Source organism: Anabrus simplex, chromosome 1 (assembly GCF_040414725.1).
Source record: "Anabrus simplex isolate iqAnaSimp1 chromosome 1, ASM4041472v1, whole genome shotgun sequence".
NCBI lineage: Eukaryota > Metazoa > Arthropoda > Insecta > Orthoptera > Tettigoniidae > Anabrus > Anabrus simplex.
Window position 1 is genome coordinate 1248649546 of NC_090265.1, and position 26651 is coordinate 1248676196.

Consider the following 26651-nt stretch of genomic DNA (forward strand, 5'->3'; position numbering starts at 1 on the left):
AAAACAATACGCCGGCGACTTGTTTTGGCTCATAGGAAGCTCCTTAGAAAAAGCTGGATTGTGGCCACTGTTAGCAGAAACTACGAGACCTTCCGCGAGAGTCTGGAGTCAGTCTTGAATCAGTCTCGAGGGATTTTCACTGACGAATCATTCGGGAGTGCGCGAGAAGAAAGTAAGACGGTCTTGATTATACGAAGTGCAGCGAGCCGTACTTCTCTGTGAATGCGACTGTGCTGTGAGAGGCCGTGTTGGAGAACATGAGTTCGATGCACCTGAGGCCTGTGTGTTCGTTTACGATTGTGGCTACAAATTACGTCGAGTGGAAAACTCAAACGCGAGTGAACTTGTAAACTTATTTATTTATTTATCGATAAAAAAAACAGAGATGTAGCGATTTTTAGTTTTAAGGGCCCTAATATTCAGCCACAATTTGTTCTCTCTTTCTTCTTTCTTAATCTGTTTACCCTCTAGAGTTGGTTTTTCCCTCGGACTAAGCGAAGGATCCCACCTCTACCGCCTCAAGGGCAGTGTCCTGGAGCGTGAGACTGTGGCTCAGGAAGGATACAGCTGGAGAGAATGACCAGTACCTCGCCCAGCGAGCTATGCTCTGCTGAACAGGGGCCTTGTGGGCTGATAGGAAGATTAAAAGGGATAGACATCGAAGAAGGAAGGAAGGAAGGAAGGAAGGAAGTGGCCGTGGCTTTAAGTTAGGTACCATCCCGGCATTCTCCTGGAGGAGAAGTAGGAAATCACGGAAAACCACTTCGGGGATGGCTGAGGTGGGAACCGAACCCCCTCTACTCAGTTGACCTCCCGAGGCTGAGTGGACCCCATTCCAGTCCTCGTACCAATTTTCAAATTTCGTGGCAAAGCCGAGAATCGAACCCGGGCCTCCGGGGGTGGCAGCTAATCACACTAACCACTACACCACAGAGACGGACCACAATTTATTTATTTATTTATTTATTTATTTATTTATTTATTTATTTATTTATTTATTTATTTATTTATTTATTTATTTATTTATTTGTCTTTTTTCCTTGAAGTGGTGCCGCCCTTTTCAGGCACATCCCGAATGGAGGTGAGTTACATGTGCCTTTTTGTCCACATATCTCTATAGTATCGGGAATTAAACCTGGCCCTCTGAGAATGACAGTTAATAGTACTTAAGTTGCCGAATAGCCGAGCGAGTTGGCCATGCGGTGATTGTCCCGCAGCTGTGAGCTTGCATTTGGGAGGTAGTGGATTCGAATCCTAACATCGGCAGCCCTGAAGATTGTTTTCCGTGTCTTCCTCTTTTCACACCAAGATAAAACCTTAATGAAGGCTACGGCCGATACCTTTCCAGTCCTAGTCGTTTCCCATCATTCCGTCGCCGAAAACCCTCGATGTGTTCATGCAACGTTAAACAAATGGCATCAAAAGAAACCTTCCATATATGATGTAAAATAATGCTGAGTAGCCTACAAGAAGTCCAAAGTTCTGCTGTAGAGAGGTGGTATGTCTTCCCTGCGTTCGATTCCTAGCTCATCGAAGGGTTTTAATTCTAGGCGTAGGACTGGAACCAGGCCCAGTCGGGTTCGTGATGAGCTGTTGATATGGGTGGCAGCAGAACGGGTCAGGAAAGTCAAGCAACATGAATCGAGAACGTCATCATGCCGACCACGTGACACTCCAATATCTTCAGGCCATCTGGTTGGGCAGCAGTCACCATGGCAGGTGAGGGACCTTAATTGCCTGTATGTACCACAGTTTTTATTTATTTATTTATTTATTTATTTATTTATTTATTTATTTATTTATTTATTTATTTATTTATTTATTTATTTATTTATTTATTTATTTATTTATTTATTTATTTATTTATTTATTTGGAAGTGACTAATTTATGTTTCTCACGCTTCACCAAATTACATTTGTTGCTTGCATCATCAATTCATGAACTGTATGATACAGTGTTTCATACCACCGGTACCTGCTCTTTTCATTTCTCATAACTAATGTATTCTGCATCCACTCTGAGCTTTCGTCTCTCTCTCACCTGGCGTCACGAAATGTATACACCAGGGGATTCTTTAAGACTCTTGGCACCACTCGAAAATAGGCTAGGTATTCAAGCACCGTGAAATTAAAAATCTTTTAAATATGTACATAAATGTATATATTTTTATTTGTTTATAAAACACCACAAGTTTAATGCAATTCTTAAGCTTACGTGTTAGTCAGAATTTCAGTGATGCTCAGTGAGAAGTCGGCTGTAGCAACACAGAAACAGTCTTGCAAACATGGATCGATTATTCGTACATCCGCGGTGCCTCTTAACCGCCGGCCCCGGGTTCGATTCCCGGCCACGTCAGCGATTTTTACCTGGATCTGAGGCTGGTTAGAGGTCCACTCAGCCTAAGTGATTACAATTGATTAGCTATCTGACGGTGAGATAGCGGCCCCGGTCTACCATGCAAACCACACGGCACCTCGAAATCTGCCGTTCTTCGGGCTGAGCAGCGGTCACTTGGTAGGCCAAGGCCCTTCGGGGCTGTTGCGCCATGGGGTTTGGTTTTCTTAATCGTAATCGTGCTTTGTTCTTGAGGTATTTCATAAGTGAAAATTTTCTCGCAAAGTTTTTTTTTTTTTTTTTTTTTTGAAGTTGCTTTAACGTCGCACCGACACAGATAGGTCTTATGGCTACAATGGGACAGGAAAGGGCTAGGAGTGGGAAGGAAGCGTGCATGGCCTTAATTAAGGTATAGCCCCAGTTGTATCCCCCCGATCCAAAGGATCACGCTCCAGGACACTGCCCTTGAGGCGGTAGAGGTGGGATCCCTAGCTGAGTCTGAGGGAAAACCAGCCCTGAAGGGTAAACAGATTAAGAAAGAAAGTATGATTTGGCAAAACTATTGCTTGAGAAGTACAATGCCTTTCTACCTAGATTTCTAGGGTTGTCTGAGTTTTGATTTTGATTATAATTCTACCAATTACTGTAGCATCAGCCAGAAATATCATTTTCGACTTTGAAGAGAATAAAAACTTTCCGCGGAGTTCCATGGGGGAGCTTAAATTATGAACATGCGTCCGCTTTGGATAAAGAGGGATTGATAAGTGAATTTGCAAGAATGCAATCAAGAAAGGCGTTTTAAGCAGAAATTATCGAATGGACTTGAAAAGGACTGTAGTTTCCCCTAGAAGATATATAGGCCTAATAATTGCTGTTTTTTGTTATTGTTGGTAGATATTTGTTAATGTTCTCTAATTTTTAAAGGAATCCTGAAGTAAGATTAAAATGTTAACATCACTGAATAATTAAGATCAAGCTTATTTTGTGTTTCCATTATTTGATATCAGAAAATTAATAATTATTATAATTATTAATTATGGCAGCAGGTCCCAAATATTCACTGATGAGAACGCCTTGTGTAGATCCTTAGCTAAGGAGAGAAGGCTGCTAAAATTAGGGAAGATAAACATGCTATCAAAAGGGAAATGCTCCCATGTGTGATGTATCCCCCAATGTGGTAATTTGCGAAGTGTGGCGGGAAGAGCGGGGCGGCCGGCGCGGTGTGGAAGGGGCAGAGGCGGAGCCTCAGTTGACAAGGCGGCCCGTACTACAACACGTAGTAAGTAGTAGTTGAGTTGCTGGCTTGACGGCCTGCTGCTCGTTCCATATAAATCGAGGAGCAACTATCGTGTGCCCAGTGTCAGCCCGGCTGCGAGACTGTGCGTTTTCCGTCGTGTTTTTAACTAACGACCCCCATCCGTAAAATCTTGTAGCCAAAGTGTACCACATGCAAGCTATTTATTTCCACGTTTTGAGAGTAGACAATTTCTCATAATTAGATTTCATTTGTAATCAACATTGATTTTCAGTTAAGCGTGAAAAAATAGACTTTATTAAAAAAAATTAAGTGTTTAATTGCTTTTTTTTCAGAATACAACTTTTAATCTGGTTAAAAGCGTGACTGAAGAACTGTTTCCATAAATATTTATTTAATGACACTTGCTTATAAGCGGTGTTCGAGAACATTACTAAAAAGGTCTATATTCTATTTCGTGTTCACATTTTCTCGGAAAAAGTCTTAAACATTGTTTAAAATGTTGTGACAGTGTTGAATAGTTTCCACCAGAGTGTAAATTACAGCATTCTGTCATTCAAAGGGCTGAGCTGTATAACATAAGTGAGCCGTGAGTTTATAAACAGATAAGAGGAGGGACGGACAGGTAGCAGTTTCTGTGTGTATGTGGAACAAACAACATGCAGTATCTTCATATGTTGCTTCTGCTTGTGTTCGTGCTGGAGACGTTCGCCCGCAGACAGGCACCCATCGTCGGCGAAGACGCTGGGAGACGTCCTTCAAGAAGTTCAGGTAGGACATGCCACATACTACCTTGCATAGACATGAATTGTCATTATATGAATAAGCTTCAATCCGTCCAATGTCGTTAAACGCTAATGAATAATAATAATAATAATAATAATAATAATAATAATAATAATTAATAATAATAATAATAACGTCATTTGCTTTACGTCCCACTAACTACTTTTCGGAGACACCGAGATGCCGGAATTTAGTCCCAAAGTTCTTTTACGTGCCAGTAAATGTACCGACACGAGGCTGACGTATTTGAGCACCTTCAAGTACCACCGGACTGAGCCAGGATCGAACCTGCCAAGTAGAGGTCAGAAGGCCAGCGCCTCAGCCGTCTGAGGCACTCAGCACGGCTTAAACACTAATTAAAGATATGGCCAATTTATTAGAATGAATTGGAACTCAACGTCGTAGGCATTATCCGTGAAAATCTTATAGGTAACATTTTACTCGTTTAATTTATTTGCTACAGGAGTATGAGGAATAATAAGAACAATCTAAGCAAAATACGATAAATGTAATCAATGACAATTTTTTTGCCAGCAGTAATCTATGTGTTATTGACACTTTTTCGCATCCTTCCTGGTCGTTGTTTTATAAGGTAACAACATTCTGAAAACATCCCCAGGTTCGGAGTCGAGACTCCGTGTGGAGTTAACATAATTGCAGCTAAGTTTGGTATTGACTCCATTTACTTCTGGTGTACTCCTCTCATTCACACTGAGCTCGATAGCTGCAGTCGTTTAAGTGCGGCCAGTATCCAGTAATCGGGAGATAGTGGGGTCGAGCCCCACTGTCGGCAGCCCTGAAGATGGTTTCCCGTAGTTTCCCATTTTCACACCAGGCAAATACCGGGGCTGTACCTTAATTAAGGCCACGGCCGCTTCCTTCCAATTCCTAGGCCTTTTCTTCCCATCGTCGCCGTAAGACATATCTATGTCGGAGCGACGTAAAGCAAATAGCAACCTCTCATTCACCTTTCATTTTCTTCCCGACCTCTCATGGTCTGGTCGTGTTTTCTTTCTACTCCGATGTTGTTAAGTTTGCGAGACCTATGTCTCCCTTCGTTCGCCGATGCTATCGTTGTTGAAAGGTTGCCGGCTGAGTGAGCTCTAGGCCCAAGTTGGCGGGTTCGATCCCAGCTCAGCCCTGTTGTATTTGAAGGTAATCAAATACGCCAACCTTGTGTAGTATATTTATCGGCACGTAAAGGAACTCCTGGGGAACAACATTTCCGGTATTAAGATGCCTCAGAAAATCGCAGAAGTAGCTAGCGAGACGTAGAAACCGATAACGTTATTATCTTCAAAGGTCATATCTGCTTCTCCTGTAACCAGTGTCAAAGGGGCTGATACTGTTACTGTTTTTAAAACAACCACTTTAGATAAGCCTCGACAATAGGTTGACATGGTGAAACCCTTCATTGAATGACGACAGTGTTTTAAACCGTGCAAATTGGCCGTGTGATTAGGGATGACCAGCTGTGAGCTTGCATTCGGGAGATAGTGTGTTCGAACCTCACTGTCGGCAGCCCTGAAGATGGTTTTTCGTGGTTTCCCATTTTCACAACAGGCAAAATTCCGGGGCTGTACCTTAATTAAGGCCACGGCAGCTTCCTTCCAACTCCTAGCCTCTCCCCATCCTATCGTCGCCATAAGACCTATTTGCGTCTATGCGACAAACGTCAAGTTGTAATTAAATACATTATTGACAACAAGGTAAAAATGTGAGTGCGATTTGCGTCACACATGTGACCTTGGTATTGTTTTACGATTGAACGTATTGATCTATGAGGAGGAATATATTCAACTATCACATGTTTTTGTCTTGAGTAAGAGAATCGCGTTAGCCTAATGAGAGGCGGCTAAAATTCCCGACTTGGCCGGCAATTGAACCCAGGACCCTCGGAATTGAAGGCCGCTACGCTGACCAAAAGCCAAGGTTTCAGATATAACATAAAATATCATCAAAACTGAAAATATCCTAGATATCTGTGAACAGAGGAAGACTTACAATAAACGCAACATGTTAGTACGGTAATTAATAAGTTGGACACGTCCGTTATATTTCATCTTTAGTTTGCACTGTTTAGAAATATTGTTTCAATATTAACTCATTTTACGTAAATATGTTTTAGTAATATCTTGGATACTACAATTTTACTACCTGTAATATGAACTTTAATATCTTCGATCTCGGTTGTGAATGTCTTAGCCCTTGTGGAGGTAAGTAATTCATTTTCTACTTTGCCCTACCTTGAATAAGAATGTCGACAGTTCTAAGCACTTATGATGTAATAATAATAGCGTGTTATTAATCAGAAGCAAATTTACATCGTCATATGGTTGTTAATATTTAAGAATAATGTCTGACCATAAAGTAGTAGGTAGAATAAACCCCACAAAATCTTAACTTGTGCTTTAGGATGATCAATTCCGAGAACTTTATTCAATTGAAACTTTTACTTTTTGGAAATTCCTTGTTTCAGAGATCGTTTAGAGAACTAATGGACTAACTGAATTAAATATTGAATGAAAGTTTAAATTTAACTCCTGTCTCCACTTATTTCTTTGTCAGCCACGTTTTGTATCGATGTTCTACATGCAAAGGTCATTGAGAAGGACTAGAAAATTGCGTTTGAAAAACTAGCGTTTTGGATACTTTATTCACTGTGGTAGTTACTTTGTCATTTGATATTCACCAGTAAATAGCATTTATTAATGCACTGCGTAGGGTACAGATGGAGATAATCCTGTAGTACTCAATACTAAACCGAAGAGAAGACGTTTCAAAAACTAAGTATGTTGTCACTTCAGGTAGGGAATATGAAAGTGGATAGGTAGGCTAGATCGTTTCAAGAATTTATGACATGTATTATCCCATGATGGTGGCACAGTAAGTGAAATCGAATCAAAGTGTTGCAAACTTAAAGTATTAAGCTTGGAGTTGTGATCAACGGCGTTCTGTAAGGACTTTGCGGTATGGGAGTGAAAGTTGAGTGTACTCACGGTATTTTATTCTTAATCTGGTAGTAACAGACATGAAAGTAGTGAGAGCGATTACCGGTACAAACAGATAGGAGCAACGACAGAAGGGCGTCCGTGATGAAGAGATAAAGGCTAAGGAATGAACTCTGTGGAAGAACGAACGCTTAGAACAAGGTTCAGTGATTGGATCATGTGAGGTGAATGGAGGAAGAAGATATGCTACCATGGAGAATAATGGACTCGGTTATGGGAGAAATAGAAGCAGAGGGAAACAAGGGACGATATTTATACTCGATTTGAAATATTCTAAGGATAGGAGGTGTGGAACTTAACAAGATCACAAACAGAGCGATATGAAGGCGTTCACTTCATTTAAATATAGTCTATAAGGAAGATGAATGGATTTATTTATTATTTTACTAAAATTCGGGCACTGTTCATGTATTTATATATAGTTGGTTCCTTTAGCAGTGTCGTAATTGTTCCTCTACTAAGGTTATAGCCTACACGAGAAACATTTCCTACGTTTACATGGGGAATGAGATCGATTTGAGTACACTTACCGTATTGAATACGATCCCCGTTTACATGTAGTACGGTATGTTATTTGAGTATCGTATTGAATCCGCCAGACAACATCGACGTATACGAACGATGAAGAATTGTAGTGAAATCGATATCACCTCTTAGAATTTAAAAACGCCAAATGCAGTAGAAGCCCAGGAGATAACTTTCAGTTTTAAAAGTATGTGTGGTATTCTAAATGTAACTGGTGCAATAGATGGAACGCACATTCCAATTTTACCCCCAACAGAATATTATCGTGATTTTGTTAATCGCAAGGGCTGGCCGTCTTATAACATGATTGCAGTTGCTGATCATTTATACAGATAAATATATTTACTGGCTTATTATATTTGTTATTTCGACAGAACTTTGATGATGATGATTTCACATGGAATGTGTGCACAGTCGTTTTCAATACGATCTCAGTACGATCCGCGTTTACATGGAACTCAATTCGGACCGAGTACGATACGATCCCAGATTTTACCGTATCGACCTTGAGACTCAATACGAACTGAGTCCCCGTTTACATGGCGTTTTCAATACGAGAAGTGTACTCAGATCGATCTGAATCCTGTATGTAACCCTACTCTATGATTCGTATCAGACTGAACTCGATAGCTGCAGTCGCTTAAGTGTGGCCAGTATCCAGTATTCAGGAGATAGTGGGTTCGAACCCCACTGTCGGCAAATGCTGGGGCTGTACCTTAATTAAGGCCACGGCTGCTTCCTTCCCACTCCTAGCCCTTTCCTGTCCCATCGTCGCCGTAAGACTTATCTGTGTCGGTGCGACGTAAAGCAACTTGTAAGAAAAATATATGTATCAACATGCATCAAGTAATTTTATTTTTGAATGCTTATAACCATCTTGCATTCTGTGCAAGGTGATCAATCTATTTTCTATTATCTTATCGATAATACGTTGTAATATGTATGGTCGATCCCCGCGAATTATCCCATCTCTTATCAACTTTCTTTGCTAAAAGCAGCTGCTGAATTGACCGACGTATCCTGCTACCGGTTCTTAATTAGTCATAAAGTTGATTTCAGTGACACACAATACCAACTTTCTTTCAGTGAACAGTGTGTGTTGCAGAATAATTCATTAGTTTCGTGAGCGTATGCGGGAAATACTTCTCCGTGGCAGGAATGAATTCTGATTTAGCAAGACGGTGGGAATCCCCTCTATCCTGGAGTCAGTTTCAAACATGTTAGGAACTACAAGCTTGGATAGACTGACAACCAAGACTGCATGCGTTTGAGAATATCATCGCTGCGTAATTCTCTCGTCACATTTACGTAATATTTATTCGTACTCATTTAACCTTGGTACTGTTGTAAGATCACTCCTCTTACAGTATTTTGATCGTTGCCGTGTCAACCTGCCAGAACATATTCGTTTTTCTTTCCTTTCTCTTCCAATTATTTTCCTAATAATTACTTTCCGTGAGTGCTTGCGGATGGGGACCAGCTCCTTGGATGAATAGTCAGCATAGTGACCTTCGGATCAGAGGACCCAGGGTTCGATTCCTGGTCGGGCTTGGGGTATTAATCACTTGCTTTAGCTCTACTTCCAGGTGTTTGTGTTTGTTTCAATGCACAGTACATGACACTAAGAAACACTCAATGGTCAATAAATCCCTCCACGTGCGGTTGGCGGGAATTCCTCAAGGCAGTGTTATTGGACCTTTATGTTTTCTTATATATATATCAATTATATGTGTAAAGAAGTGGAATCAGAGATAAGGCTGTTTGCAGATGATGTTATTCTGTACAGAGTAATAAATAAGTTATAAGACTGAGCAGCTGCAGGGTGATCTCGATAGTGTTGTGAGATGGACGGTGGGCAATGGTATCAGGTTGTGAGTTTCACAAATTGGAAATTGGAAAAGTCCTCTCAGTTTTAATCACTGCGTTGATGGGGAGAAAGTTCCTTTTGGGGATCGTTTTTTTTCTTTTTTTTTTTTTGCTAGTTGTTTTACGTCGCACCGACACAGATAGGTCTTACGGCGACGATGGGACAGGAAAGGGCTAGGAGTGGGAAGGAAGCGGCCGTGGCCTTAATTAAGGTACAGCCCCAGCATTTGCCTGGTGTGAAAATGGGAAACCAATTTCAGGGCTGCCGACAGTGGGGTTCGAACCTACTATCTCCCGAATACTGGATACTGGCCGCACTTAAGCGACTGCAGCTATCGAGCTCGGTTTGGGGATCATTGTAAGTGCCTAGGTGTTAATATAAGAAAAGACCTTCATTGGGGTAATCACATAAATATGATTGTAAATAAAGGGTACATATCTCTGCACATGGTTATGAGGGTATTTAGGGGTTGTAGTAAGGATGTAAAGGAGAGGGCATATAAGTCTCTCGTAAGATCTCAATTAGAGTATGATTCCAGTGTATGGGACCCTCACCAGGATTACTTGATTCAAGAACTGGAAAAATCCAAAGAAAAGCAGCTCGATTTGTTCTGGGTGATTTCCGATAAAAGAGTAGCGTTACAAAAATGTTGCAAAGTTTGGGCTGGGAAGACTTGGAAGAAAGGAGACGAGCTGCTCGATTAAGTGGTATGTTCTGAGCTGTCAGTGGAGAGATGGCGTGAGAGGACATCAGTAGACGAATACGTTTGAATGGTGTCTTTAAAAGTAGGAAAGAGCACAATATGAAGATAAAGTTGGAATTGAAGAGGACAAATTGGGGCAAATATTCGTTTATAGGAAAGGGAGTTAGGGATTGGAATAACTTACCAAGGGAAATGTTCAATAATTTTCCGATTTCTTTGCGATCATTTAAGAAAAGGCTAGGAAAACAACAGATAGGGAATCTGCCACCTGGGCGACTGCCCTGAATGCAGATCAGTAGTGATTGATTGATTGATTGATTGATTGATTGATTGATTGATTGATTGATTGATTGATTGATTGATTGATTGATTGATTGATTGATTGATTGATTGATTGATTGATTGATTGATGGTGGAAACGGTTTAGTTGAGAATGCTATGTGTTTTACGTCGCACCGACACAAACAGGTCTTATGACGACGACGGGATAGCACTGGGAGGGAAGCGAATGTACCCTTAATTAAGGTACAGTCTCAGTATTTGCCTGGTGTGAAAATGGGACACCACGGAAAACCATCTTCATCATTATCTCCCGAATGAAAGCTTGTAGATATGTGACCCAACTCGCTCGGTGAGTTTTAAAAGGAGCATTTATTGCTCATTGGCGATGCCCCTCCCTAATCCAGCGCGCTCTGTCAGCAAGTGTCCGAACCCCATTTAGGCTCGCCAGTCACCGTGATTCTATCCCTGACCACCAGGGTAGCTGACTCTGAGCTATCACCACATCTAAACTCTTGCCTAAATGGTTCACTTAGACCTAATACCGGAGTTAAACAGCTACTCGTATTATTCTTACCCATTATCCTATGTGAAGAGTACCTCTTGATCGTGCAATGTTATAATATCGTATATTTATCTAAGTATAATAATTTAGTACTTTTCTCTTTCAATAACTCTAATATTAATTATATTTATTATGTTGATTTTATATAAGGAATTTTGCCTACCAGGAGTTGTTTTACGTGCTGGCAAATCTACCGACATGAGGCAGGTGTATTTGAGTACTTCAAATATCACCGGACTGAGCTAGTTTTAAAACCGCATTGGGAAGGAAGCGAATGTGCCCTTAATTAAGGTACAGTCCCAGCATTTGCCTGGTGTGAGAATGGGACACCACGGAAAACCATCTTCATCATTATCTCCCGAATGAAAGCTTGTAGATATGTGACCCAACTCGCAATATAAGCTTTGTATTAGTGGAATTACTTCGGGCAACTAGACCCTCACTACCAAGAGCACTTTTCCATCAAATGGCCCAGGATTCCAACTTCCAGTATTCGCAGGAGGCTTGCTGCAGAACCCGATATGGTTCGTACTGTAAACCAGCTAGACAGAGGATGATATATATATATATTATTACTATTTATATATATATATATATATATATATATATATTTTTTTTTTTTTTGCAATTTGCTTTACGTCGCACCGACACAGATAGGTCTTATGGCGACGATGGGAGAGGAAAGGGCTAGGAGTGGGAAGGAAGCGGCCGTCATTTATTTGCCTGATAGGAAAGTAGGAAACCACAGAAAATCATCTTCAGGGGTGCCGACAGTGGGGTTCGAACCCACGATCTCCCGTATACTGGATACTGTCCGCACTTAAGCGACTGCAGCTATCGAGCTCGGTAAACGGTGGATGAGGAAAGCTCGATAAATTCAAGACTCTCTGATATCATAGCCTACCTCAGTTGGCTGCATAACTTACATCGAGGAGGAAGAAACTTCTAAATAGGAGAAAGGCACTGGCGCCATTTCCTTATCTCTTACTGTCCTTGGCTTCTGTATGCTGGAATACAGAGGCGCTTGATTTCGGAAGAAACTTGCGTTTTAATGGAAAATTCTCCCTAAGCGTATGTGATTTTTTCTAATCCATTAACTGTTATTATGCAGAATTAAAGGCACCGTCCAAATTGTTAGAAACATACGAGAAGGATTAACTCTGGAAAACTCTTCATGTTTAAACTTACATTGAGTATTTAAGTGTTAGTCCGCCTCTGTGGTGTAGTGGTTAGCGTGCTTAGCTGCCACCCCCCGGAGGCCCGGGTTCGATTCCCGGCTTTGCCACGAAATTTGAAAAGTGGTACGAGGGCTGGAACGGGGTCCATTCAGCCTCGGGAGGTCAACTGAGTAGAGGTGGGTTCGATTCCCACCTCAGCCATCCTGGAAGTGGTTTTCCGTGGTTTCCCACTTCTCCAGGCGAATGCCGGCCACGGCCGCTTCCTCCCCTCTTCCTTGCCTATCCCTTCCAATCTTCCCATCCCCCCCCCACAAGGCCCCTGTTCAGCATAGCAGGTGAGGCCGCCTGGGCGAGGTACTGGTCATTCTCCCCAGTTGTATCCCCCGACCCAGAGTCTGAAGCTCCAGGACACTGCCCTTGAGGCGGTAGAGGTGGGATCCCTCGCTGAGTCCGAGGGAAAAACCGAACCTGGAGGGTAAACAGATGATGATGATGATGATGATGATGATGATGATGATGATGATGATGATGATTTAAGTGTTAGGGTATACTTTGTCAGATATAGGCAGCCTGTCATTGTAGGAAGTACATATAAATAAATAATAGAAGACTGAAGCGTCCAACCTGCCTACGTAAACGCTGGTTTTCACATGAATCAGAAGGGCTGCATTAACCTCCTGAGGCCCAGAACATATCTCATAAAAATTGGAAAAGTAGAAAGAAGAATCATGTCGTCTTAATTTATTTTTAACGTCGCACCGGCAATGATAGGTCTTATGGCGACAATCGGATAGGACAGAGCTAGGATTAGGAAGGAGGTGACCATTGTCTCAATTAAGCTCCAGCACTTATTCTCTTAAAACTGAAAGCTCTGGAAATGCCCATCGAAAAATAGTCTGCAGAGTTTTAAATATGTCTGTATCTTGAATTGTTTTCCAGGAAGCTCATATTGAAAAAAAAATTAACCCTAATGTAAACCCGCGGCATGCAGTGAATTGTGATAATTTTCACCGAAACTTAACTTTGTAGCACCTTAAAGTAAACGAAACAGTTTTGTTATTCTGCGAACAGAAGTTTGCTTCCAGAGGCACAGCAAACTTTAGTGGATTTTTATTTATTTATTTATTTATTTATTTATTTATTTATTTATTTATTTATTTATTTATATATTTATTTATTTATTTATTTATTTAAGTCAACCTCATTGTTTGATAGAATGTAAATATCGTATTCGAAATGCTGCTCTAGAATGGCTGTACGATGTAGTGCTGTAGTTCATATACTGTATTTTATACTGTGGACTCCCTTATAGATCTGTTCTCCGCCAAGGCTGCGAAGAACGCACGCAAGAGGCATCAGTAGAACGGATTTTAAAGTTAGATTCCTCGTATTCGTGGGTCTAGACTGATTGGAAAACTAGAAAACCTTGTGCTGCCGGTCTTCGCCTTGTATTTAAACCGCCTGTGGGCATCTTTGTGTGAAATTCCCTTTAAAACGTTAAGCGTCTTTATAGCTTTTTATTACAAGCTTGCCAGACCAGGCAATTTAATTTCTAATAAGAGAGCCATCAGTTATGTTTGATATCCGTCGTGACAGAGGATTCAAAATATCTTGCTACGGCTGCTAGTTCTCACTCAGTGCAAATCAGGTACTGCCAGTTAAATTTATCACACTATCGACATAGAAGTTTGGCGTCACATCACGCTAATGACACGGATATGCAGTGGCAATGGAAATTATATCTGTCTCCCACTAGACCAGGAAACTGAAGTTGCGAATCGTCTCAAGGAGATTCCCATTATCAGTTTGCAAATCCAATTGAAAGAACCCTAGCTGATTGGTACAGAAATAGACAAGGACCGTATTGCTTTATTTAATAACAAGCTCCCTGTGTAGATTAGTGGTAGGGTGTTGACCGGGGATTCAAACCTCATAGAGGTAGCTAGAATTTTTGAAGGGCAGAAGTCTATTCCGCACTCCATGTGCTTGATAATAATAATAATAATAATAATAATAATAATAATAATAATAATAATAATAAGCCTCTGTTGTGTAGTGGTTAGTGTGATTAGCTACCACCCCCAGAAGCCCCGGTTCGATTCCCGGCTCTGCCACGAAATTTGAAAAGTGTTACGAGGGCTGGGACGGGTTCCACTCAGCCTCGGGAGGTCAACTGAGTAGAGGGGTGTTCGATTCCCTCCTCAGCCATCCTGGAAGTGGTTTTCTGTGGTTTCCCACTTCTCCTCCAGGCAAATGCCGGGATGGTACGTAATTTAAGGCCACGGCGCTTTCTTCCCTCTTCCTTGTCTATCCCTTCCAAACTTCCCCCCCTCCCACAAGGCCCCTGTTCAGCATAGCAGGTAGGGCCGCCTGGGCGAGGTACTGGTCATCCTCCCCTGTTGTATCCCCCGACCCAGAGTCTGAAGCTCCAGGATATAGCCCTTGAGGCGGTAGATGTGGGATCTCTCGCTGAGTCCGAGGGAAAAACGGACCCTGGAGATTATGAACAAATAATAATAATAATAATAATAATAATAATAATAATAATAATAATAATAATAATAATAATAATAATAATAATAATAATAATAATAATAATAATAATAATTTGTGGTCGGCATAATACACAAATTTTGCCTTCCGGAGTATTAAGCTGTGATCGTATTTTGAAGAGTGTCGTGTGTCACCTACTATAGAAACAGGAAACCTTATCAAGGTAGTCTAGTGGTCAGATGAAATTTATCTTACATCGGTAGAGACGTGAACGTTTACTGTATAGTTCGCAGTTCTGAGGAAATAATACTGTGACTGAGTTACTGTCTCTCTTTCTGAGTACTGGGGTAACCTCCCTGACGCCACCTGAATTTTCAAGTGAAACTTTCACCATAGGATTCACCGGGACTCAAACCGCGACTGTCAGGGTGGAAAGTCGTAAGACAATGCACTAAACACGTCGCCGAATTTCCAATCTGTGAGATAATGCTGACTGCTCCTTGTAATGATCTCGCGTAGCGCTCATTAACACTTCTATAGTTCTTATCTCCCAAACATAAACGTGTTGACCGAGCGAGTTTGTTACGTGGTTCAGGTCACGTAGTTGTGTGTATTAATTCCGAAGATGATGGGCTCGAATCCCACTGTCACTAGCCACTGTTTTCCGTTGTTTCCTATTTACACACCAGGCAAATGACCTTAATTAAGTCCACGATCCCTTCTTTCCCAGTCTTCCCCCTGTCCTATCCCATCGTCGCCGGAAAACCTGTTTGTGTCGATGCGACGTAAAGCTAATAGGAAAAATGAAAAATAAACAATACAAAATGGAAAATGAACGTGTATGTGTGTTTGTAGACCTACTGGATTTTAAGTGGAAGCCCTGAAAATGGCTTTCGGCGTCACGCAAATACCGGGGCAGTACTTTCCCAGACCTAAGCTATCCCTGTCTCGAAGTCGCCAACATCTTTCCAAGTTCCTGGTGTGACTGTAAACAACTAGAAATGATTTCGCAATGAAATATGGTAAAGGGAGGTATGTTTGTGATATAGGTAATCCCCTAACCCCATGGCACTAAAGCCTGAAGGGCCTTGGCCTACCAAGCGACCGCTGCTCAGTCCGAAGGCTTGCGGATTACGAGGCGTCGTGTGGTCAGCACGACGAATCCTCTCGGCCGTTATTCTTCGCTTTCTAGTACTATATATCCGCTAGAGGGATGAAGACCAATGAAAGTGTCTATTGATATCTCAGGAAACTAGTAGTAATGTTGAAATGCTTAGTCTGCAATAGGGAAGAGCATGATACGTATTCAAAGATTTATCACGAAATTACCTGTATCATGAATATGCCTCCCTTTACTCTGCTACTTTAGGGTGGCTGAGTTTGGGAGCCTGCTTCTCAGTTCCCCTACTCTGTTGAGAGCATATGGTCGAATTCGTATTTCTAAAAACCCGTGATGCATCAGCCCATGCCTGACAATACTACTATATCCTGCAGATACTGGAGTGCCACCTGATCAGTGTGACGACATCCTCGGCCGTATTGCTTGGCTTTCTTGACCGAGTCTCTCATATCATACAGCTCCGCGGTTGCTTCACGGAGCTGAGTATACCCTGTCACAGCTCTCAGTCCACTGGTCGCGCACGAAGAGACTGGCTAGACTGATACAATATTTCATTGCTAGAATCCCAATATTGAGCACTTGATCAATCGGGTGGAAAGCTAATACATTAGCTTCTAGAAAGCAGCGAGTGTGTTTGTACACACAAGTAAACTGAAAAGTCATATGACTCGTTGAATAGTATAGAATATAAAGATGACAATAATAATAATTTCGTGTGGCTGTTTCTAGCCAAGTGCAGCCCTTGTAAGGCAGACCCTCCGATGATCGTGGGCGGCGTCTGCCACGTATAGGTAACTGCGTGTTATTGTGGCGGAGGATAGTGTTACGTGTGGTGTGTGAGTTGCAGGGATGTTGGGGACAACACAAACGCCCAGCCCCCGAGCCATAGGAATTAACCAATGAGGGTTAAATTCCCTGACCCGGCCTGGAATCGAACCTGGGACCCTCTGAACCGAAGGCCAGCACGCTGACCGTTCAGCCAACGAGTCGGGCAAGATGAGAATGATGAACTCATATTGAAAATATGAAACTTATTATTAGGCCTAGTATAGTCTACAATTCCTCTACGTCGCACCAAGTCATATAGGTCTTCTGGCGACGATGGGATAGGAAAGAACTAAGAGGGGGAAGAAAGCGACTGTTGCCTTAATTAAGGTACAGCCCCAACATTTGCCTTGTGTGAAAATGGGAAACCAAAGAAAATCATCTTCAGGGCTAACGACAATGGTGTTCGAACCCACTATCTCCCGAATACTGGATACTGGCCGCACTTAAGCGACTGCAGCTGTCGAGCTCGGTCGCAGTCATACTTAACAAGTGATCACTTTTTTTAATGTTAGCCTACCTTGCGGAGCGGCTTTGGTGTTCTTGCCTTGTGCCCTATTCGTAGAATAGGGGGAAATATTATTTAACTCAAGCCGCGCCGTTGAGAGCCCTGCTGTATCCAACGGAAACCTGATAATGATAGATGACAATTTCTTGTCAACTCCGCGTGGAGTGACGCGCTGGGTTGCATATATCTTGTCGTCTTGTTTCGTATTGTGCTAGCTCGCTTGAGAACCTGGGTAGTGTTATTATTAGAAAAGAAAGCTTAAAAAATGGACAACTCCGCTTTACCTCTTCCCGTCTCACTCACTTCTAGGCAGTCCTTTGAGGTGCCGGTTGTTAACCCATAGAGAAGCACAATAATAACTTGTCACCGCACCGCTTCATGGTTAATCCCTTGAATGAACTCGGAGCAATCACTAGATCACTCACATTCAGAATCAGAAAAGTTAGTAACCTTTTAATATGAATCCTTTTGCATCCATTTAAAATCCTACACCTCTAACGCAAGCAAGCTTGTTATCACAACCACGGGACATACAGTTTTACATGGAATTCGAACAATAGGGTTGGGAGTTTTCATTTCAAAAATCTCACAAGAATTGGTTGAAGCGTGGCCAACGTGTTGAGAAACTAAAGACGATGTTACAAAGCGATCACGTCCCTCCCTACATCTCTACGAAAAGTAAGTAAGGTAAGGGTGTATTCTGCCCGAAGGCAGGTCCGAACCTCTGCAGAGGTGTGCCTGAGCCGGAGTTTACGCACGGTAGGGTGGCCAGTTCCTTTCCGCTTTCCTTAGCCCTACCAACAGCGCGTGGCAACCCATCCAAATCTTGACCACGTCCAATGTTGCTTAACTTCGGAGATCTTACGGGATCCGGTGTTTCAACACGGCTACGGCCGTTGGCTCTACGAAAAGTAATCAATACAAATACTTCCTTTTTAACTTCTTCTTTCCTGATTCCTTTTCCGGTTCCCTGGTGTCGTCACTAATGTTATTTCGTGTGGTTTTACAGCGGGATGCCCTTCCTGACCGTAACTCTATGTAGGGGAAGATATATTCACTATTGCGTGTTTTCTGTGGTGGTTTGTAGTGTCATATGTTTTGTGTAAGTAAAGACGTGTGTTAGGACAATCACACGCACTGTAATCCAGCCGCCAAGCTAGACAAATTAACCAAACGTGGTTAAAATCCCCCATCCAGCTGAAATTGAACCCGGAGCCCTATTAACCGACGGCCAGTATCCTGAACTTTTAGTCAAGAAATTGGACTCCTCACCCCTTCCCCACTACATACCAGTGCCTAACGGATCTTCCTTTAGGAGGCAAAGACTTAGATATTAGGCCCCTTAAGACAACAATCATCATCATCATTAGACCTTTCTTTCAACATTTTAGAAAATTTTTGGTCAGGTTAATGGTGGTAGACCTATCTTTGTAAACTATAATTAATGCAGCTAATTTGCAGATACAAAGTCACGAGATCAACCCTCAGAAGTTGCTAAAAGAGCATTGAAAATATCCCTATCTATCAAATATTTCAACGAGATGAGATTACCAGTACAGCATATCGACAAAAGACTTAAACATTCTGATTTCAAATTCCCTTCATCTTGTATCTTAATTCACCGTACCTCAAGGCAGCTGCAGAGTTGTCTGTAGTATCATAGTTCAAAGAATAGGCCTACTGTAATATTTTGTGCTGGATGTTGCCAACTTTGGAGGCAGGGAGGATCCAGACGCCTGTGTTTTAAATACTATCCTGAGATAAGTTTGCCATGATCACTCGTTTCAGACCGCTGTTTGTAATTCTAATTTATCAGCAGACGGAGTCGATGAGCCTTATAGATAGACTGTCATTAACGGGAGCACTTCGTCCCTGAACCTGGTACTCCACCCAGGATGTTCACACTTGGTAGATTGTCATTTGATAGGAGATGAGTACAGTGCTACACAGTGGCTCCGACTACTTCCAGTTCACTGGGCTTGAACCTGAGCAACAACACACAAAGCTGTTACAATAAAACATTGAACGTTTCACCCAGTCAGGTATTTTATTTCCAATGATGCACAGAACATAAGGTATAAGGGTAGCGAGCCTGCCTCTTGCCTGGAGGACACAGGCTCGATTCACGGTCAGGTCAGAGACTTAAAAAAAAAATGGATCTGAGGATTGGTTCGAGATCCATTCAGCCTGCATGAGAACATCTGAGGAGCCTTTTGACAGTAAGGTAGCGGCCCGTGTCTAGAAAGCCAAGAATAACGGCCGAGAGGTTTCATAACGCTGACCACTCGACACCTCGTAATCTGCAGGCCTTAACAGTAGGTCAGTGCCCATCAGGGCTGTGACGCCATGGGAGGAGCGGGATGCACAGATCACTGTAGTCTGAAGACTGCTCAGAGTTTAACTACTGTAAAGGCAAAAAGGGATCCTGTTATTACTGAGATTCTAGCATACAGTGGTTGATTTTCCTCCCATACAGCTTTGTGAGTGACTGTTACACATGCCCTTCGTTTGATAGAATTAGATTTGCGAGACGCCATTTTCATTTTCACTCCCAAGTGTCGGAACTCCTTCACTTTTTCGTCTGACTACTGTTAAGAGAGGATGGTTGCCCTATGGCACTTCCCCTTACAACAATAATTACGCCGGACTGAGTGGCTCAGACGGTTCAGGCACTGGCCTTTTGACCCTAACTTGGCCAACTGGCCCAGTTGAATGCGCTCAAATACGTCGGACTCGCGTCGGTTGATTTACTGGCACGAAAAATAACTTCTAGGAGACTAAATTCCGGCACCTCGGCGTCTCCCCAAACCGTGAAAGTGGTTAGTGGGACACGAAGCCAGTAACATTATTAAAATATGCTGCTTGATTCACCTAACCGTAAGCTTGCATTCGAGAGATAGTGGGTTCGAACCACTCTGTCGGCAGCCCTGAAGACGGATTTCCGCGCTTTGCCATCTTCACACTAGACAGTGATCACCACCATCGCCATTAGCCGTAGGACATATGTTCATAGAGACTTTTTGTGTTATTTTTGGGTGTACTATCCCCGCCCCAATGCTGTAATTCCAACACGTTTTGGGAACATCCTATGTATGTTCTCAGTACTGCAGCAATGCAAACATCACCGTGCAGCCTTCTCAGCCCTATTTGGATAGATCGCCGCTGTATAGGGACCTACTCTAAGTAGCATTCAAATATTAGGCAATTTCTCTATTGCGAATGATTCTTCTTTTTTTCCCTAAACTTCAGTGTCGTTGCTCAGATTATTTCACTCTAGCAGTTGATCTACCGAGCGAATTGCCTACGCGGTTTAGGTCATGAAGCTTTGAGCTTGCATTCGGGACAGAGTGGATTCGAACCCCATTGTCGACAGCACTGAAGACGAATTTCCGTAGTTTCCCACCTTCACACCAGATAAATGATGGGGCTGTACCTTATATAAGGCCACGGTACGCTTCCTTCACAGTACCAGCCCTGTCCGATTCCATCATCGGTGTAAATTCAGTCTGTGTCGTAGCGACGTAAAACAAATAATAGGCTGTAGACTTTATAAATGCTCACTTGTTAACAAGCATAGCTTATTAAATGCACGTCTTGAGATCTGTCGCATTCTACTTGATCACACTCCCTCCTTATCAGAACCTGTCTCTCTTAAATAAGAACTGTACGCACTAGTGATGCTCGCTCCTTACTCAACACTGGCTTATTACAGCGATCTTCTACACGTATGATGAACTGGCCACTATTTTTTATGGGTTCATTGCAGGATAACTAGTAGTACTACACTAAAATTTTATTTTTGTACTAATCAAATTAGTATCTTGTGCAACCTCATTAACATCCTTGGACTAAAAACAGCCACACCAAGTTACGGTTTATTACAGAATTCTGTTTGCAGTGAATATTTCTTTCGTAGTCCGACTCCATGGCTAATTAATAGTGTGCTGGCCTGTGGTCACAGGGATCTCGGGTTCGATTACCGGCAGGGTCGGGAATTTTAACCATCATTGGTTAATTTCCCTGGCACAGGGGCTGGGTGTATGTGCTGTCTTCATCATCATTTCATCCTCATCACGACGCGCAGGTCGCCTACGGGAGTCAAATAAAAAGACCTGCACGTGGCGAGCCGAACCCGTCCTGGGATCTCCCGGCACTAAAAGCCATACGATATTATATTTGATTTCATCTCTTTCGTAATCTTAAATGCCTTAGCTCATATATCTAAATTAATTAAACGATATTTAATTGCAGTTCATAGCGAATATCAGTAAATAAGTACAAATAAATAAATAAATAAATAAATAAATAAATAAATAAATAAATAAAATAATTGTTTGCTAGAGCACTTTTCTATAAATATGAGGAAACGGCTATTACGGATCACCGGTTAGTTGTAAGATAAGCAGCAGTGCGTTATTGGAACTTCCTCTTTCTTCTTTTTGGACTGTTCTTTCCAATTTCTTGTAGACGGCGCCTCGTGGAGACTTCGCCCAGTGTATGGACGTATCCCTTCCTGTCGGCTAACTTATGAAAAAGAATGTAATCAGTAATGCTTGTTTCTGTGGTGGTTGGAAGTGTGATGTGTTGTTTGTAGAGGAAGAGATTTTTATTGACACCAATGCTATCACCCAGCAGTGAGCCAGGGGATTTAACCATGCGCAGTTAAAATCGCCAGCCCGGCCGGGAGTCGAACTCGGGACTCTTTTAACCCAGGATTCCTATGCTCACTATTCAGCCAAGGAGACGGATATTGAAACATCCTCTTCACAGTAATCCAATTAGTATCTTGTAAACTACAACCTACTTCACCTTCTTGGATTAGTAGCATCAGTACGAAGATCATGTTTACACAGTCATGGACAAACGTGCGGTTGTTCTTGATTCTATTTAGATCGAAGGTTACCTTGGCTTATGATCTTTCACGTATGTCGCGGCTGTTCAGAGAAATTAGCAGCCACGCATGCAAACTTTGTTCTACAACCGTATAATCTAATCAAGTATTCCCTGAGTCATGTAGCATTAATGGTCCACGAACAACTGTTTGATGTTTATCATCATATCGTAAGATATTATCTGTTAGAATCTGTCAGATATGGAACACCTCGTATCGTGGAACAGGCCATACTGTATGTAACATTCTTCACATCCAGTATTCGTAATCTTCATCACTAAACGTGTAGCATGGAAGCATCGGTAAACGAAGTCAGCAGTACTGCGCGGTACCAGAGAGCGATGTAGCCGTAAATTTGCATTCAAGAGATGTTGAGTTCGAATACCACTGTTAGTAGTCTTGAAAATGGACTGTCGAACCTTCCTCCATGAACAGGTTAGAGGCGTCTGAAATGTGGTTACATAGAAGAATGCTCAGAATAGCCTGGACGGACTTTGTAACAAATGAAATGACATGGCTTATGACTTTTAGTGCCGGGAGTGTCCGAGGACAATCGGCTCTCCATATGCAGGTCTTTTGATTTGACTCCCGTAGACGACCTGCGCATCGTGATGAGGATGAAATGATAATGAAGACGACACATACACCCAGCCCCCGTGCCAGCGAAATTAACCAATTAAGGTTAAAATTCTCGACCCTACCGGGAAACGAACTCGGGACCCCTGTGACCAAAGGCCATCACGCTAACCATTTAGCCATGGAGCCGGACGTGTAACAAATAATGAAGTGTTAAAGGAGAGCTAGAGTTGAGCGTGAACTGGGAAACATCATCAGGGCCATGAAAACAGCTTATCTAGGCCATGTTCTACGAGGTAGAAAGCACGAGCTTCTACATCTCATATTACAAAGAAAGATATGAGGCAAACGAGGAGCTGGTAGACCACCGATGTCATGGTTCCAAAACATAAAAGACTGGAGTTGCATCAACAGCATCGAACAACTCTTCAAGTTGGGCAAAGAAAGGGGTGCTTTCTCCAGGGTGATCGCCACCGTCTGGGGGACCAGACATGGCACTTGAAAAATAAAATGACACAAGGAAAGTGAGGAAAACAACGGAAAACTAATTCACTCCTCATCTTGCATAGTACACCCCATTTTGGCGCCTCCATCGGTTTTTGCTGTTTCCCTATAACAAACAGACAGGCGACATACAGACAGAGACGAAGAATATGCCGTGGTTGTACCTTAATTAAAGTCAAAACCGCTTCCTTCCCACTCTTAACCATTTCCCACATCATCATAGCCGAAATGCTGTTGGATTAGTGTGGTGTTTAACCATTAGCTCAAGAAAGGTTTGGCGGGACGTTGTTATTATTATTATTAATAATAATAATAATAATAATAATAATAATAATTTACCTTCCCAGATATCGAAATGGAAGTCTTCTGATTCAACGCCAGCAAAGTGACTTGCTTATCCAACTCAATGTTGTGTTATCATGCGTTTATTTATTTATTTATTTATTTATTTATTTATTTATTTATTTATTTATTTACAATACGGCAGCGACATATAAACTGCGATTAACTTCCATCACTTTCTCAATTTACTTTCTCTTTCGTCAGTATACATTCAGTCTGGCTCACTCGTGCTTGTTCTTCCTAGAATACCATTTTTGATCCACATGGTTGCTCTTCGGACAGATCGTTCATCGCCTACAATTCTGCTTCCCGTATCTTCTGTCTAGTCCCTAATGCACTTCTTTTGCCCATGAGACTTGCGTCTTTCAATTCTCCTGGAAAGTGGACACCTTCATTGCGATTATTATTATTATTATTATTATTATTATTATTATTATTATTATTATTATTATTATTGGAGCCTCCGTGGCTCAGGCGGCAGCGCGCCGGCCTCTCACCGCTGGGTTCCGTGGTTCAAATCCCGGTCACTCCATATGAGATTTGTGCTGGACAAAGCGGAGGCGGGACAGGTTCTTCTCCGGATACTCCGGTTTTCCCTGTCATCTTTCGTTCCAGCAACACTCCCCAGTATCATTTCATTTCGTCTGTCATTCATTAATCATTGCCCCAGAGGAGTGCGACAGGCCTTGGCAGCCGGCACAATTCCTATCCTCGTCGCTAGATGGGGGCTTCATTCCTCCCAATCCATCCTGACCCGGTCATTGACTGGTAACAGGCTGTGGATTTTCATTATTGTTATTATTATTATTATTATTATTATTATTATTATTATTATTATTATTATTATTCCAGGATGGTAGTATAGTAAGTGAGACTAAATCGAGGCGTAGCAAATTTAATACAGTGAGCTCGCTGTTGCGATCAGGGATATTCTGTAAGAAAGAAGTCAGCTCCCGGGCGGAAGTATCTTTACACGGGCGGTTTTCGGACTGGGGAGTGAAAGCTGGGTGGATTCAGGATATCTTATTCATAAGTTAGAAGTAACAGACATGAAATTACAAATAGGTGAAAACAATGACAGGAGGGTACTCGAAATGCGGATATAAAGGCCACCGATGGATGAAGCAGTACGCATAAACCTGTATGAATTTATGTGTGTATGTATGTTATTTATTTTTACTCCTTCTTATATGCAGTTAGGTTCATCAACTATAAACCCGTAACTAATTGATCTGTAGGAGAATGAGATAAAAACATTAAATGAAAGATGGATAAAAGATATAATACAGTGATGGATTTATTTAGCTGTAACAATTTCTTGTCATTGAGTCGCAGACAGAAAGGAATAATTGATCCCGGAAACGACACTGGTACGCAGTTGAGAATAACTTGTATTTGCGTAACCTTCCAAGGTCGATCTCCTGGAATTAGCGACTTGATTTCTTGGAGGCTATACGTGGGAATAGTTTTTTTTTATCCCTAAGAAAATATAGTCACTTTATTGAGTATAACGTAATGGAATAACTCTTCTCTGCCAATCATGGATGATCAGCAACTGAGAGAGGGAATTTATTTTTCTGCTCTCCGCCTGACGTTAGCTATTTTAGATGAACACAAAGAATATTCAAATAAAACAAATTTTAGTTATAAAATATTATTTTTATATACTGCACTTGCATGCCGGCTCCTTGGATGAATGGACAGCGAAACTGCCTTCCGTTCAAAGCGCCCCGGGTTCGATTCCCGGCTAAATGATAAAGCTGAATGTCTAAGCTTTCGACCCAGTTCAGTGCATCCACGATTTGTGACAGGAAATAACCATCATCATCATCATCATCATCTGTTTACCCTCCAGGTTCGGTTTTTCCCTCGGACTTAGCGAGGGATCCCACCTCTACCGCCTCAAGGGCAGTGTCCTGGAGCTTCAGACTCTTGGTTGGGGGATACAACTGGGGAGTATGACCAGTACCTCGCCCAGGCGGCCTCACCTGCTATGCTGAACAGGGACCTTGTGGAGGGATGGGGAGATTGGAAGGGATAGGCAAGGAAGAGGGAAGGAAGCGGCCGTGGCCTTAAGTTAGGTACCATCCCGGCATTCGCCTGGAGGAGAAGTGGGAAACCACGGAAAACCACTTCCAGGATGGCTGAGGTGGGAATCGAACCCACCTCTACTCAGTTGACCTCCCGAGGCTGAGTGGACCCCGTTCCAGCCCTCGTACCACTTTTCAAATTTCGTGGCAGAGCCGGGAATCGAACCCGGGCCTCCGGGGGTGGCAGCTAATCACGCTAACCACTACACCACAGAGGCGGACACAGGAAATAACCACCCCAATAAATCCATAGTATGCAGCTTCTGACAATATAGGAAATGGCTTGACGCAGAGTTTTATAGTCATTTTCTTGTTATGTTCCACTTATAGAGTGGGTCTCTGAGACCCTACTGTAATTCTGTTTAGAAACCTCCACTGCCACAATTCTTTAAAGGTCGCTCTGTATTCACTTTTTACTGATTTTGTAGTCCGGCTCCAGGGATAAATGGTTAGCGTGCTGGCCTCTGGTCACAGGGGTCCGGGTTCGATTCCCGGCAGGGTCGGGAATTTTAAACTTAATTGGTTAATTTCGCTGGCACGGGGGCTGGGTGTATGCGTCGTCTTCAGCATCATTTCATCTTCATCATGATGCACAGGTCGCCTACGGGAGTCAAATCAAAAGACCTGCATCTAGCGAGCCGAACTTGTCCTCCGACACACATGGCACTAAAAGCCATACGCCATTTCATTTCACTGATTTTATACCTCCTCGCTTAGATCCCTGTAGACTTATTTCAGCTAGCAAGGATGAAGTTTCTATTTTTCCTGAAGAGTAAGTATTTTATGAGTCAGATTTTC

At 42.3% G+C, this 26651-nt stretch overlaps 1 protein-coding gene across 1 annotated transcript in view; it reads left to right on the forward strand.

Moving 5' to 3' along the window:
* The first annotated feature begins 3679 nt into the window (after window positions 1–3679).
* The window catches only part of sog (short gastrulation), a 515759-nt gene continuing 492787 nt past the window's right edge, over window positions 3680–26651 (forward strand). Inside the window, exon 1 of the mRNA XM_067137646.2 lies at window positions 3680–4361. Within this exon, the coding sequence (XP_066993747.1) occupies window positions 4250–4361 (112 nt within the window). The 5' untranslated portion in view covers window positions 3680–4249. The remainder of the gene's footprint in view (window positions 4362–26651) is intronic.